This window comes from Silene latifolia, unplaced genomic scaffold (genome assembly GCF_048544455.1).
Source record: "Silene latifolia isolate original U9 population unplaced genomic scaffold, ASM4854445v1 scaffold_264, whole genome shotgun sequence".
Taxonomy (NCBI): domain Eukaryota; kingdom Viridiplantae; phylum Streptophyta; class Magnoliopsida; order Caryophyllales; family Caryophyllaceae; genus Silene; species Silene latifolia.
The window spans coordinates 63,811-76,977 of NW_027413207.1; the positions used below are offsets into that span (position 1 = coordinate 63,811).

Sequence of the window (13,167 nt, forward strand, 5' to 3'; positions counted from 1 at the left end):
CTTTAATTAAAATACCTCTTACTAAGAATAAAAAATAGAGTGAATCCAATTATCTAAACCATCTAAAATTTCTCAGAAGCTTTTCATCTTACCATAATAATCCACTGGAGATTATAATGTGTCACATCTAATTCTTTTTTTAATTGATAGTGTCAATATAATTCCTTTTTTAATTGATAGTGTCAAGAAACCATCCAAATCAAAAAGGTTAAGCGGGTGATTGAAGTCTCAAGATCGGTTTTAAATTCTAACACGCCCCTTACACTAATGTCCGTAGGGTTTGAAGTGTGGATGTAGAATCGCAGTCTCCCTATATCTAGTGCTAATATTCCACTTTAGAATTGAGAAGGGTTGAATTTGAACCCGTGACCTTTTGGTCCCACTCGGCTCGATACCATGTCAAAGAATGATTTCGGGTGATCCTCTATGTAGAGGAGACGGATATTTATATTAAAATATGAGAGAACATACAAAACCCATTAGGGTTACTAGGTATGCTATTACACCCCTTAATCGGTGCGAGAGGGAACCACGTGTAGAGTGGAACGTAAAAACTCAAAACGCTGACCACTAAGACTACCCTTAGTAAACAAATCAGCTAACTGTAAATGAGTGGGTACATATCGAACTTGCAAATCGCCATGAACAACCCGCTCACGTACAAAATAATAATCAATAGCTATGTGTTTACTGCGATCATGCTGGACCAGATTTACGGCAAGATACAAAGCAGAAACATTGTCGCAAAATAGTTGCACAGGATGGCGAATGAGAAGACCCAACTTAGCTAAAATGGACCGTATCCAAATAGTGTCCTGCACAGTGTAAGCCACGGCTCTATACTCTGCTTCTGTGAAAGATTTTGAAACTGTAGGCTGCTTTTTCGTACGCCAAGAGATAAGATTTTCTTCAAGAAAAGATAGTCTAACACCCCCTTCTTACCTGGCCAAGGTAATCAGAAGATGTCATCATCTCGGTTTCCCGAGGCAATGAATCAGAACTACAATTAAGTAAAATTTTATATAAATGATATGTTTAATGAATTACATAATGAGAAGACTCCAACTCCGTCTCTCGGCCCATGATCCCGCTCGTTACCAAATGCAAACCTGTACTCAAAATGCTCCCCATATGATCGAAAATATCATATGGATCAACACAGGCCACTGATAGACGGATTTTACTTAGGTCGTCACTAAATCCTTATCAAATAATATTTATCACCCAACAAACAACTTAGCAAGTAGTAAGTAAGGGTCGAACCCAAAGGATGGTTAACTATCGATTTAAGTAAATTGCAATGATTAATAAGGTGCTTGTAATAGTGTCAAGGGTATCACAATTGATTGGTATGAGATGAGTGGAACAACTATAACTAAAACAATTGAAATAAAAACTAATGAAAACAAGAGCAAGTAAAGTAAATGAGGATGAAATCAATATGAGATAAGTACTAAGGTGTCATGGGTTCATAGGGGTTATCAAGTGGTAAACCCAAGGGGTATGAGTGTGGTTTGGTAAAGGTCATGATATAGTAGAGAGCAGTGTACGGCTCATAGGTCAAGTCGGGTTAGCTTCCGAGTACACCCGGTCTTCCCACTAACTTAGTGCATGGTCTAACAATCCCCGAGTCTTCCGATCTTACGGGTTTTGTTGAATGGGTCGAGAATCGTGATAGGTTGTCAATCAAGCATTTCAGCAAACATAACATGTGCACTAGGCTATAACTTACAACAACAATTTAATCAACCAAATTAACTCATGAAGTATTGATCTACCCTTTAATCATCCTCCCTAATCCTCTATTAACCCTAGCTAGAAGACTACTCACTCATTATCATGTTGATCATGCAAATAATGTTGTCAAGCATCATAGCAATAGTAAACATGATGATCAAAGTAAGTAAATGTTGTATCTAAATTTCGCGCAGGTGAATCGAGATCGGGCGAGAGGGTTAGCGGGGTTAATTAGCTTGTTTATCTTGTGTATGGGTCATGCAAGGCGAGCTTAATAAAACCTAAAGAAAAAAGAAATGAAGAGAACAAATAAGACAATAGTTTTTGTACGTGGAAAACCCTTGAATGGGAAAAAACCACGGGCACTAAGCCAAGAGAGATTTCACTATAATATTTGGAGAATAATTGTATCTTATGCTAAACAACGTATTTTGTTCTTAAGTATTGTAAATGTAAAGCTTATAATCTTGTCTTGTATGGTAGAATGAGATTGTGTGTCTTTAAATGGTCTTCAGCCTTCTTTATATAGTATTTTCCATATATCCGCGTAATCTTCCTCCTTGATGGCATAATATTCTCTCTTAATGATACCATTAATTGTTGTTTTCAATGCACTTAATTAGCCGGATGAATGCTCCATAATTATGACCAATTATTCTCCTTAATTGCTGGTTTAATTACCAAATTATTCCATATAATGCTTGTTGATTTGGTCAAATAATATCTTTATATTTGACTGTTATCCTCTCCTGCCTGGTGCCAAGCTTGAGCTATCCTTAAGCTTCTGTCCTGAATGTCAGGGTAGGGTCAGAATGTGTCCTGAACATATTGCGGGAATATCAAGCGTAACAGTAAATAACAAGGATTAACAAGAAATAAAGTAGAGATTAAGGAATCATACCAAACTTAAGGAGATGAACAATAATGATGATGAATAAAATAGAAGAAACCCTTTGATTAATGAAGAATTGTCACCTTCTTCAATTACAACCCAAGAATTCTTCAATAGCAAGACTAGAGCTAAGAATTATTGTGGAAAGATTAAGCTAATTGAAAGATTAAGGTGCTAATTAAAGTAGTTATTTCTAATTAAGCTAATCACAAGGTTACAAGACTAATTAAGTAAATATACTTATAATCCGAAGGCGAAGAAACAGTGCCGCGCCCGGGTTGTGGCTCAACCCGCCCGAGTTGGTGGTGGAAAATGGGACTCTACCTGAGAACCCGCCCGGGTAGGTGTGTTGCTCGCCCGGGTTGGTCCTCAGCTCGCCCGGGCTGCTCTGGAAAATCCTTTCTTCTTCAAATGCTGCCCCATAACCCATGGGGGATGACTCTAGGTCGTGGGGGCTGACTTCATTAGCCTCAAAATCTTGCTACGGCCTTTAGTTTCTGTCTCCTCTTCACGCCTATTCATTAGTACCGTCAATTTAGCTCATAAATGCTCCATTTATGCGTGATTTCCACCTATTTTACTTCCTTTCCTACAAATGGGTTAAAATCTTATAGAAAATCAAATAGAAAGCTAAAGACGCCGAAATGATCCTAATAAGTGCAAAAAAACATGCGAAACGGGGTTCAAAATGGGGTTAAAAGTGCGCTAAAATGAACCACATCAAATATCCCCAAACCGAACCTTTACTCGTCCCGAGTAAAGAGGTGACTAAAAACTAAGACCATTATTTAATCTACCTAATACATAAATCCGATACGAGACAATTAGTGGGTCTCGCTCCGCCTCTTCAACTCACAACAAGACATCGATGAGGTAGAATGACTTCTTGCAAGGCAAGGTGGGGCTTGCCAAAATGGCGATGCATCCTACATTAAGCACATAAACAAATCAAGGGATGCATCTACAAAAGAATAGCCACTTTCCTCATCTAAGTGGCGGAAATCAACTAAAAGGGACACAATTCAAGGGTACAAACTCCATTATAGATACTAGTTCTACAAACTACTAAGTCCAAGAGGATAGAAACAAGTCACCTGCAAGTAGTGTTAAACTAGGTTACTTTTATCCACAATCGTTAAATGCTTTCGTCAAGGGTGATCAGATGGGGTGGAATGATGATCCCTATGGTGTTAGTGGCATATGACATGACAAGTCTCGAATTCTTCACAAGTGTAAAGGTCATGGATCATCCCAAGCTCAATAAAGTGGCATAACAAAAAGATTTTTGGGAATGAAATGCTCAAGTGAATATACAAAAGTGGATTAGACTAGCATTCAAAATTTGACCTCATTCAACTTTTACATTTCAAAAATTTGAGATGGGGTTTGTCCCATGCTTGCTAGTGTCCTTTGCATTCACCAATCGCTTATTAGGAAACCGGTTAACATCTAGACAATAGCTTTTCAAAGTGATAGTCACTCTATCTTTGGCCGGTTGAATTCACAACCAAGTAGGGGGCCCAATTCAATGAATCCCCACCCAAAGCACATCGAAGTGGTACGCCTCCATCAAAACGACTAAATTTCGCAAATTTCAAAATTTCATAACAATTTGAGGTTTCCGTGGCAATTAAAACGATTCCACAACACAAAATATTTGAAATGAGCACTTCAAACTTATTAATGAAAAGTATTTTTGGGTCACCAAACCACAAAGTCAATCAAGATCACCTAGACAAGTTAACCAAGTCCATATCAAATCACAGGGTTGGTTAGGGGACTCACATGCAAACCCTTGACTAGGCCTTAGCTCATGGGTCAAAAGCTACTAGTATGACACTAAAAATGGTGTCTTGAATATATTCTAGTAAAAAACGTCATATGGGGAAAAAGTATCTACAAGGGCCTGCATTCACTTGTCAAGCTTCCCAATTAGGCATTTCAAAAACTTTACCTAAATGCAACTAACATATATACAAGTCTAATGCATATGCAACTATCCAACTAAATGCCATATAATCTAATGCATACTCCTAACATCACATAGATAAAAACCACAATATCAAAAATGTACCACATGGTCATTAACATAAGAGTAGGGAAAAGAGATTGGAGCGATCATACCATGCGGTTATTCAAAAATTCCTTAAGGATGTCTCGAATCACTACTAGGTATACACGGTATAGTGACGGACGAATCCGTCACTAGATTGCCTTTCCCGTCACAAAAACGGGTTGTGACAGATTGCCCGTCATAAACTACCGTCACTATAAATGGTCACAAAAAGCGTATTTGTGACGGAAAGTCTGTTACAAATGTAGCTGGGACGGATTAGTGACGGATAATCCGTCACATCGTCTCTTCCACGTGAAAACTTTTTGGCCGTCACAAAATTAGAACTTGTGACGTATAGTCCGTCACAAAATGAGCACATGTGACAGATTAGCCGTCACAAAACTGTCAAACAATATTCCCTTTTGTGATGGATATATAGTCCGTCACAAAATGAGCACTTGTGACGGGCAATCCATCATAAATGTTTCAGTTTGGGATGGCCTATCCGTCACAAATGGGAGTATTTTCTGACGAATTTGTGACGGCTAATCCATTACATGTACATTCAGCATTTTTAAAAAAACCAGCAGATTTGCTGCTAGCCGCAATGCACGTAGCATTGTTTCAGTAACTTTCAAACCTGCAATATATCATACAAACCCGTCGACTGCAAAGCGGGAAGCAGTTTCAAAGTTGACCGCAAAGCGAGAACCAGTCAACAACAAGTTTCATACCAACACCGAACCATAGAGATAAAGGTTGTCTTTTATACATAAACTTCATAAAATCTAATACAACATTCTAATTTACCAAGTTTTAAGTTTTGTTTTCTACTTAAGAAACTAATTTACCTAATCAGGGTGACGTACTGACTACTATATGGATGACCGCCATCCGTGAAGTCGTCTCTACGACCTGGAGTCGGGCCACCTGAGCACGTAGGGTCGGGGGAGTGCATCCAAACTTCTCAGCTAAGAACGCCTCCATGCTATCTCCTTTGTGCTTCTGGGTCATCTGTTCCATATCCATCCTACCCATTTTCTCTCGCAATTGATTACTTTCAATTACGACTCGAGAAATCAAACTAGGTGAGTAAGAAGAAACTGAGTGACAGGTGATCCTATTAGTGGGAGGTGTGTACAACTCTGGTGCCGCTGACCCAATACCGAACATGCGCAACTTCCGATCAAAGCCTCCAGCGGCATTATAGTACGACTCGTACAGGTCTGGTTGCACTCCCCGGGGTATTGGCTGATTCATTAGTGCGTGGTACCCAGCCTGAAAAAGTAATAAATAAGGAAAAAGTGTTAGTTAGAAATTAAATAGAATAAAACCTTACTAATCATTTTTTTAATTAGTGTGTACAAATCATTTTTTCTAATTAAATCGGTTAAAAAAACTTGCGCCCGTCTCAGCTACTCGAAGGTTAATCCAGTTGTCGTGCTTGTCTTTCTTGGACTTCTCCATGAGCTGGTACGATTTGGTTTCAGGACCCTAAAAAAAGCATAACATAAAATATTTTTAAGATCGACAATCGTTAATGCTTTGTTATGAGAAAACTAAGTTATGAAATGCGCTAAAAATAAATTATGAAATGCAATAAGAAATTTTATAAATTTGTAAACTCAATGCACTTACCATTTCCTTAAAAGCCAAAACTGCATTCTTCCAGCCGAGAGTGTGGGTTCCTAATGCTTTCCCATATTTCGATCCTGACCTTCTATTTGCCTTATTTATTTGAGAAGTTTTAGCAAATTCAGGATTCTCTTCTAAACTTTTCTTCACTCTCTCCCAATGAGTTTGTCAAAGTCACTCCGACTTATTCTTTGCGATGGCAGCATTGCCGATACAATGGGTAATCCGCCTCTTAATCCGGCTCTCCCACTCAGCCCTAAGGGGATATCCATCTTTTTTTTTTATGGACTAATAATCATGACTATGGAACAAAGGTTTATAGTAGATTGGATAGGGTGATTGTTAATGATGATTGGGTGGACATGTTCCTTGAGCGGTTACTCATGGTAGCTCGCTATGCTGTGTACATGGCCCACGGATCAACACGGGTCCTTTCCAGCGCATTTTATCCTCACTCATGCGCATCCCGGGAACCTTCCCAGGAGGTCACCCATCCTATGACTACTCTCAGCCAAGCACCCTTATCTATGGAATTCTTTCGCATGGATATCAGAAAAAAAAAGTGCACTTTGTTGATATGAGTAGTACTTCCAATTCTCTTAAGCACTAGTCATATTTTAAGCCTATCAGTGGACCCCTTCAAGGGGGTACTCCACCCGAATAACGTCTTCGGTTCAGTGGAGTATTATACCCCCCCCCCACTTGAAGAGCGCAACATCCTCGTTGCGCCTGGCAGCATCTGACCGCAGCCGAGCCAAACCTAGAATCGTCCCCCGTTAGGTTGGTGACCCAGGTACTCTAGACCAGAGGCTCACTAGACGGTCGCAAGGTTGCTCTGATACAACTTATAACACCCCGGTCCAAACCCTGGGTCGGGAGTGGTTACTCACGTTAGCTCGCCAGGCTATGTACATGACCCACAGATCAACACAGGTCCTTTCCAGCGCATTTTGTCCTCACTCATGCGCATCCCGGGAACCTTCCTAAGAGGTCACCCATCCTATGACTACTCTCAGCCAAGCACACTTAACTGTGGAATTCTTTCGCATGGATAACCAGAAAAGAAAGTGCACTTTGTTGATATGAGTAGTACTTCCAATCCTCTTAAGCATTAGTCAGATTTTAGGCCTATCAGTGGACCTCTTGAAGAGGGTACCCAACCCGAATAATGTCTTCAGTTCAATGGAGCATTACAAGAGGAGCATATGAGAGGTACTACTTTTAAGTACATTAACATGTGGTCCATGGCTCCTGAATATGACAGCATAATTAGAAATGGTTGGTATAGAGAGTGGCAGGGGCTCCTATGTACAAAGTGGTTCATAAATTGAAAGGATTGAAATATGATTTGAAGAAATTGAACAAGGACCAATTTTGGGACATTGAGAATCTTACACATGTTGCTGAGCTTTCCTTGAGACAATTCCAAAATATGTTGGTACAGGATCCTCTCAATGAGGATCTGTGTATCTCTGAAAAAGAGTGTGCTAAAGATATTGAGGAGTTGATAAAAGCAAGAGATCAGTTCCTGAGACAAAAAGCTAAATGTGAGTGGATGAAACATAGAGATAATAATGCTGATTTTTTCCATGCCAAAATCAAAAGAAGGAGAGCTAAAAATAAAGTTTTTCAGGTGAAGGACATGGATAATAACCTAAGTTCTAAGCCTGAGGATGTTAAGCAAGCCTTTGAGGAATACTATAAAGTACTGTTAGGCACATCAAAGAAGGTTAGTAGTATTAATCAGGGAGTGGTGGAAGCAGGAAAATGCCTGAAAATGGAGCATTGTGCTATTTTGAATGCTACTGTCCTGCTAAGGAAATAAAGGATGCAATGTTTGCTATACTAGGGACAAAGGCTCCTGGACCTGATGGGTATGATAGTCAATTTTTTATTGATAACTGGAGTATTTTTGGGTCTGATGTTATTGATGCTGTTAAAAGGGTGTTCCAATCTGAGCAATTGCTGAAGTAGTGTAATAACACTATCATCACTTTAATACCTAAAACTGAAATGCCAGAAAATATGATGCAATTCAGGCCCATTGCATGTTGCAATACCATTTATAAATGCCTATCAAAAGTGCTGTGTACAAGGTGGGACAAGTCTTTGCTGATCCGGTCGGGTTCTTCTCAAAGTGCCTTCATTAAAGGCAGACATTGTTGGAAATATTCTAATTTGCCAAGACCTGATAAAATTGTATAAAAGAAAGAGTTGTTCACCTAGAATCATAATGAAGCTTGACGTACATAAGGCATATGAATCTGTAGAGTGGAGCTTTGTGGTGGATATGATGAAGGCCATGGGGTTTTCTTCTAATTTCATTCAAATAGTGATGCAATGTATTACTACTCTTTCCTACTCTATATCACTGAATGGAGAGATGTTTGGTTTTTTTAAGGGGCAGGAGGGGGCTCAGCCAGAGGGTTCCTTTCTCCCCACTCCACTTTACCTTATGTCTGTTACTTGAGCGGGATATTGATGGTGGTGCGAAACATAAAAGGTGTAAATTCCACCCTTTATGCAACAAGATTAAGTTATCTCACTTATGTTTTCCTGATGATCTAATCTTGTTCGTAAGGGGGAAAGAACTTCTATTGAACTGATGCTAAAGTCTTTTGATTATTTTTCTAAAGCTTCTGGGTTTGTCATGAACAAAGGCAAGTCCAATTTATATTGTAACGGAATAGATGAACAGTTGGTAAAGCAGATTGAAATGGCTTCTGGAATTAAGAGAGGAGTAGTTCCTTTTAAGTACCTGGGGGTCAATGTCTCCCCAAAGAGGCTGTCAATTTTAGACTGCAATTGCTTAGTTTAGAGGGTGGTTGACAGAATAAGGAAACTGGGCTCTAGGAAATTATCATATGTAGGAAGAGTAGTGCTGATTAAAACAGTACTCAATACTTTTCATAGTTATTGGGCTCGAATTTTTATTCTGCCAAAGACTGTTATTGGAATTATTGAAGCTATCTGCAGGGATTACTTATGGCATAGGAATGATCATAAGGAGAGTCCTTCTTTAGTGTCCTGGGAGCAGGTTTGTAAACCTAAGAAGCAAGGAGGATTAGGCTTTAAAGATTTGCACTCCTGGAACATTGTTGTCATTGGTAAGTATGTGTGGTCTGTGGCTATGAAAAAGGATCACTTCTGGGTGAGATGGGTCCATGCAGTATACATAAAGAATGCTGAGTGGAAGAAGTTCAAACCAGGGGTGGGGAGTAGTTGGGCCTGGAGGAAAATATGTCAGGTGAAGGATCTAATTAAACCATATTTATTTTTCGATAATGGTATAGAGCAAGTATAAGATAAAGGTGATGTGAAGTTAAACTAGTATCCCATGGATCTTTGAACAGATGAATAGTTCCAAAGAATTCCTTCCTATGTTGCCTCATAGCTCACAAAAGACTGCTCACACAGACGGAGTTATGCGAGAATGCAGATTATACAGGGGAATTGTTGTTTCTTGTGTGAAATTCAGGAAGAGAATCATTCCCATCTCTTCTTTGAATGTTTGTACAGTAAACAATGTGTTCATATGTTGGCTGGCTGGTGTATGATCACACTGCCTGAGATAGATTGCATTCAGTGGTTGATTGATTGAAGACAGTCATCTGCTTGTAGGAAAATGGTGACTGTTGTTATACTAGCATGCTTGATGTATTAGATAGGGAAAAGCAGGAATATCAACAGGTTGGAAGGATTTGTTTGGAGACCAGTGGTGTTGGTCACCAATGTTAAGGAGGAGGTAAAAAGAAGATTAAGTCAATATGATATAAAGAGTAGAAATGGTTATGTTTTAAACTGGTTAGAGTACATTCAGGGTCATTGAGGTCTTTCTTTAATGGTTTTTTAATGTAATATGTGATGTAATGGGACAATTCTATTTCTAATGAGAAGCTTACACTTTTCCAAAAAAAAAATAGTTGTTGTTTTTCAAAATATCACATATTATACTTATATTTTCAAAGTATAATATGTAATATTTTGAAAAATATTGACTATAATGGGTAGTATTTTAAAATTCGCCCTTATTTAAATAATATACAAGAAAGTCAACAAAAATAAATTAAAAACATTACTTACTAATGACCTTTGGCAGGGTCCTCTAATAGAACAACTCGCATGTCCTCTGTCTGCGTGGTTGTGGCTGTGGCTCTGGTACCTCCTCCTCCTCTTCCCGGTCATGTCGTCCACGACTACCACCTCCTAGCATCCGTCTAAGTATGCCTTTACCTACCATAATTACTAACTATAAATATTCCAAATTGTTAGTCAAAATAAATCACACAATGCATGTCTAAATCACACAAGAAAGTAAAAAAAAATAAAAATAAATCACACAATGAATTGTATTAAAATTAACCTTACTTCAAAATAAACATCATACTTTTACACAAATGGATTAACATTATTGTTAACAAAAAAAATTGAAAAAATTTACAACTAATCTCCCTCACTATAACTATCACTACGAATTAAAAGAGCTTCATCGTCTGAAAAAAGCATTCCGGCTTCGTGCTCTTCTTCCTCATTTTCCCACTCTTCTCCCTCTTCTTCTTTTTCTTCATCATCATCTGCATCCTCTTCTCCGCTTTCTATAACCACTTCGTATTCATCTTTACTCTCGATGTCTTCCACCAAAATTGGTTAAATTGAATGATCATTGACAACATCTTCTTGAAAGTCAATTTCTTTAACAGGAGTGTTGACATGTGATCTTGCCTTGATTTTAAAAACCGTAGACCATTGATTACCTTTCTTAGTGGTTGGATAAGGAGAATAACAAATTTGATCGACTTGATAGGCTAACACAAAAACATTATGTCCGCGAAGTCTCTTTGCTTAGTTTACATCTACAAGTCTGTATACCTTATGGATATTGAGTCCTTGTGGAGAATTATCAAACCAATCACAATTAAACTGTAATACCCCGTATTTTAGGCATGTTTAATGGTTAGTTAGACGGTGAATTATATTAAAATGTATTTTAAAAGGTATTTAATAATTATATTAATTGGATAATTATGTTGTGAGTCGGAAATAAAATAATAAAAATATTAGTGAGTCAGGATTGTGGTGATTGGGCGTGTGGCCGTGTATGGCATGTGTGGTACAAGTGACGGTAATACAAATAATACTATACTAATAATACTCCCTTATATAATTCACTTTTTGAAACTTACTCCCTTATATAATTTTTTTTGAAACTTACTCCCATCAAATGTACATTTTTTCTAATATTGCTCTCATTTAATGATCTCGACAAAAAAAAAAGAGAAATATTTCGTCCACAATTGGAAATTTGATACTAACTTTTGTTGCTTATGACTATATTGCACTTGGCCTTATTATATGCTAAATTTAAATCACCTCTTCCTCCCAAATATGTTAAATTCACCTTCTTCCTCCCAAATTTGTTAAATCCTTTTCTCCCCTTTTTGCGGTTAAAGTCTTCTATATAATAACGCTAACGACAATAAAGTCATAAGTAAAAAAAATTAGTACCAAATTTTAAGTTTTGAACGAAATATTTTTTCTTTTTTTGTCGGAATCATTAAATGGGAGTAATATTTGATAAAATTTGTTTTTTGATGGGAGTAAGTTTTAAAAACTTTATATAAGGGAGTAGGTTCAAAAAGTAAATTATATAAGGGAGTAATAATCAATTTACCCTAATAAATATAAAATTGTAAATAGGAAGTTTTCTTCCACTTTCCTTTCTAATTCTACATATACAAGGTAGACCTACCACATAGACCATATACAACTCATAAACACAATAATTCACTAAAAAGAGAGGGAGAAGAGATCTAAAGGGAGAAAGTAAAGTAATTTCATGTCGTATTATCATCTCAGGGTAAGACCGTCTCATAATATAATCTATCTCGTATTCTTTAATTTAATCGTTGAATAAATCGCCGTATGACCTGCCGTTGACTGAGCCTTGACCGTGGGACATACCGTGACCCTAGTGGACCCACCCTTGACCGACGTTGACCGACTTTGGGGTGGTTTAAGGGGTTTTTATTGGTTGTTGTCGGGTTAGGGCGTGAGAAGGAAAGACGGTTTTTGGATCCTTGTTTTTACTCGCCTTGACCTGGGATTGGTAGAGTGGTCTACTGGTGGTTGGTCGACCGTGGTGGTGGTAGAGGGGTGGCTAAAGGCGATGCCTTGCGCGGTGGTTGCTGGAAATTAATTAGTTATGGGTGGTTGTGTTGTATTTTGTGTAAAACCGTGTCTTTTCTAGGATTAAGACCACTGTGACTGGTTGTAGCTTGACCATAGGGGGTGACGCTGCTGGTGGGACCACCGTGGGTCAAGGGAGACCACGGTGATGGCTGTTGTGGCGTGTGGTGGTTGCGTTGTAGGTATTGTCGAGAAGAGTAGAGTGGGTGTGCGGGGCAGCTAGGGCATGGCGGTGACGCCTTGGCTGGTGTTTGGTTTTGGTTGTTGGTTGGTGGCTAGATTGGTGGTTGTAGTGGGCTCACGATTAAGGTGGTGGCTGGCGGTAATAGTGTTGGGTTGGGGTGTTACACGGGCTTGCATGGGGGCTTGAGACACGGTGAAAACCGTGTATACTGGGGGGGGGGGGGTGTAGGTTTTGGATTCGGTTGTTGAACACGGGTTGAGAGGGGTTTGGTTGGTAAAATGTGATTTGTTTAAAGACGGATTTTGTATTATTAAATTATATGGAAAATATAATTAAAGCAATTAAATTATAATTAGTTTAATTATTTAAATGAATTGAGTAATTAGTAATTATAATTATTATTTGTATTAGGTGACTGATTTACGGAGGAGTACTTTTAGTTGATTTTATTGGATTGCTTGCTTTATTGGATTGCTG

The 13,167-nt window shown here is 38.4% G+C and overlaps 1 protein-coding gene across 1 annotated transcript; it reads left to right on the plus strand.

Annotated features, from left to right (window-relative positions):
- Window positions 1-7,626: 7,626 nt before the first annotated feature.
- On the plus strand, window positions 7,627-8,294 carry LOC141639047 (uncharacterized). Its single transcript, XM_074448230.1, has 2 exons — window positions 7,627-8,049; window positions 8,139-8,294. Exons 1-2 carry the CDS (start codon window positions 7,627-7,629, stop codon window positions 8,292-8,294), a joined length of 579 nt encoding a protein of 192 aa, XP_074304331.1.
- The last annotated feature ends 4,873 nt before the right edge of the window (window positions 8,295-13,167 follow it).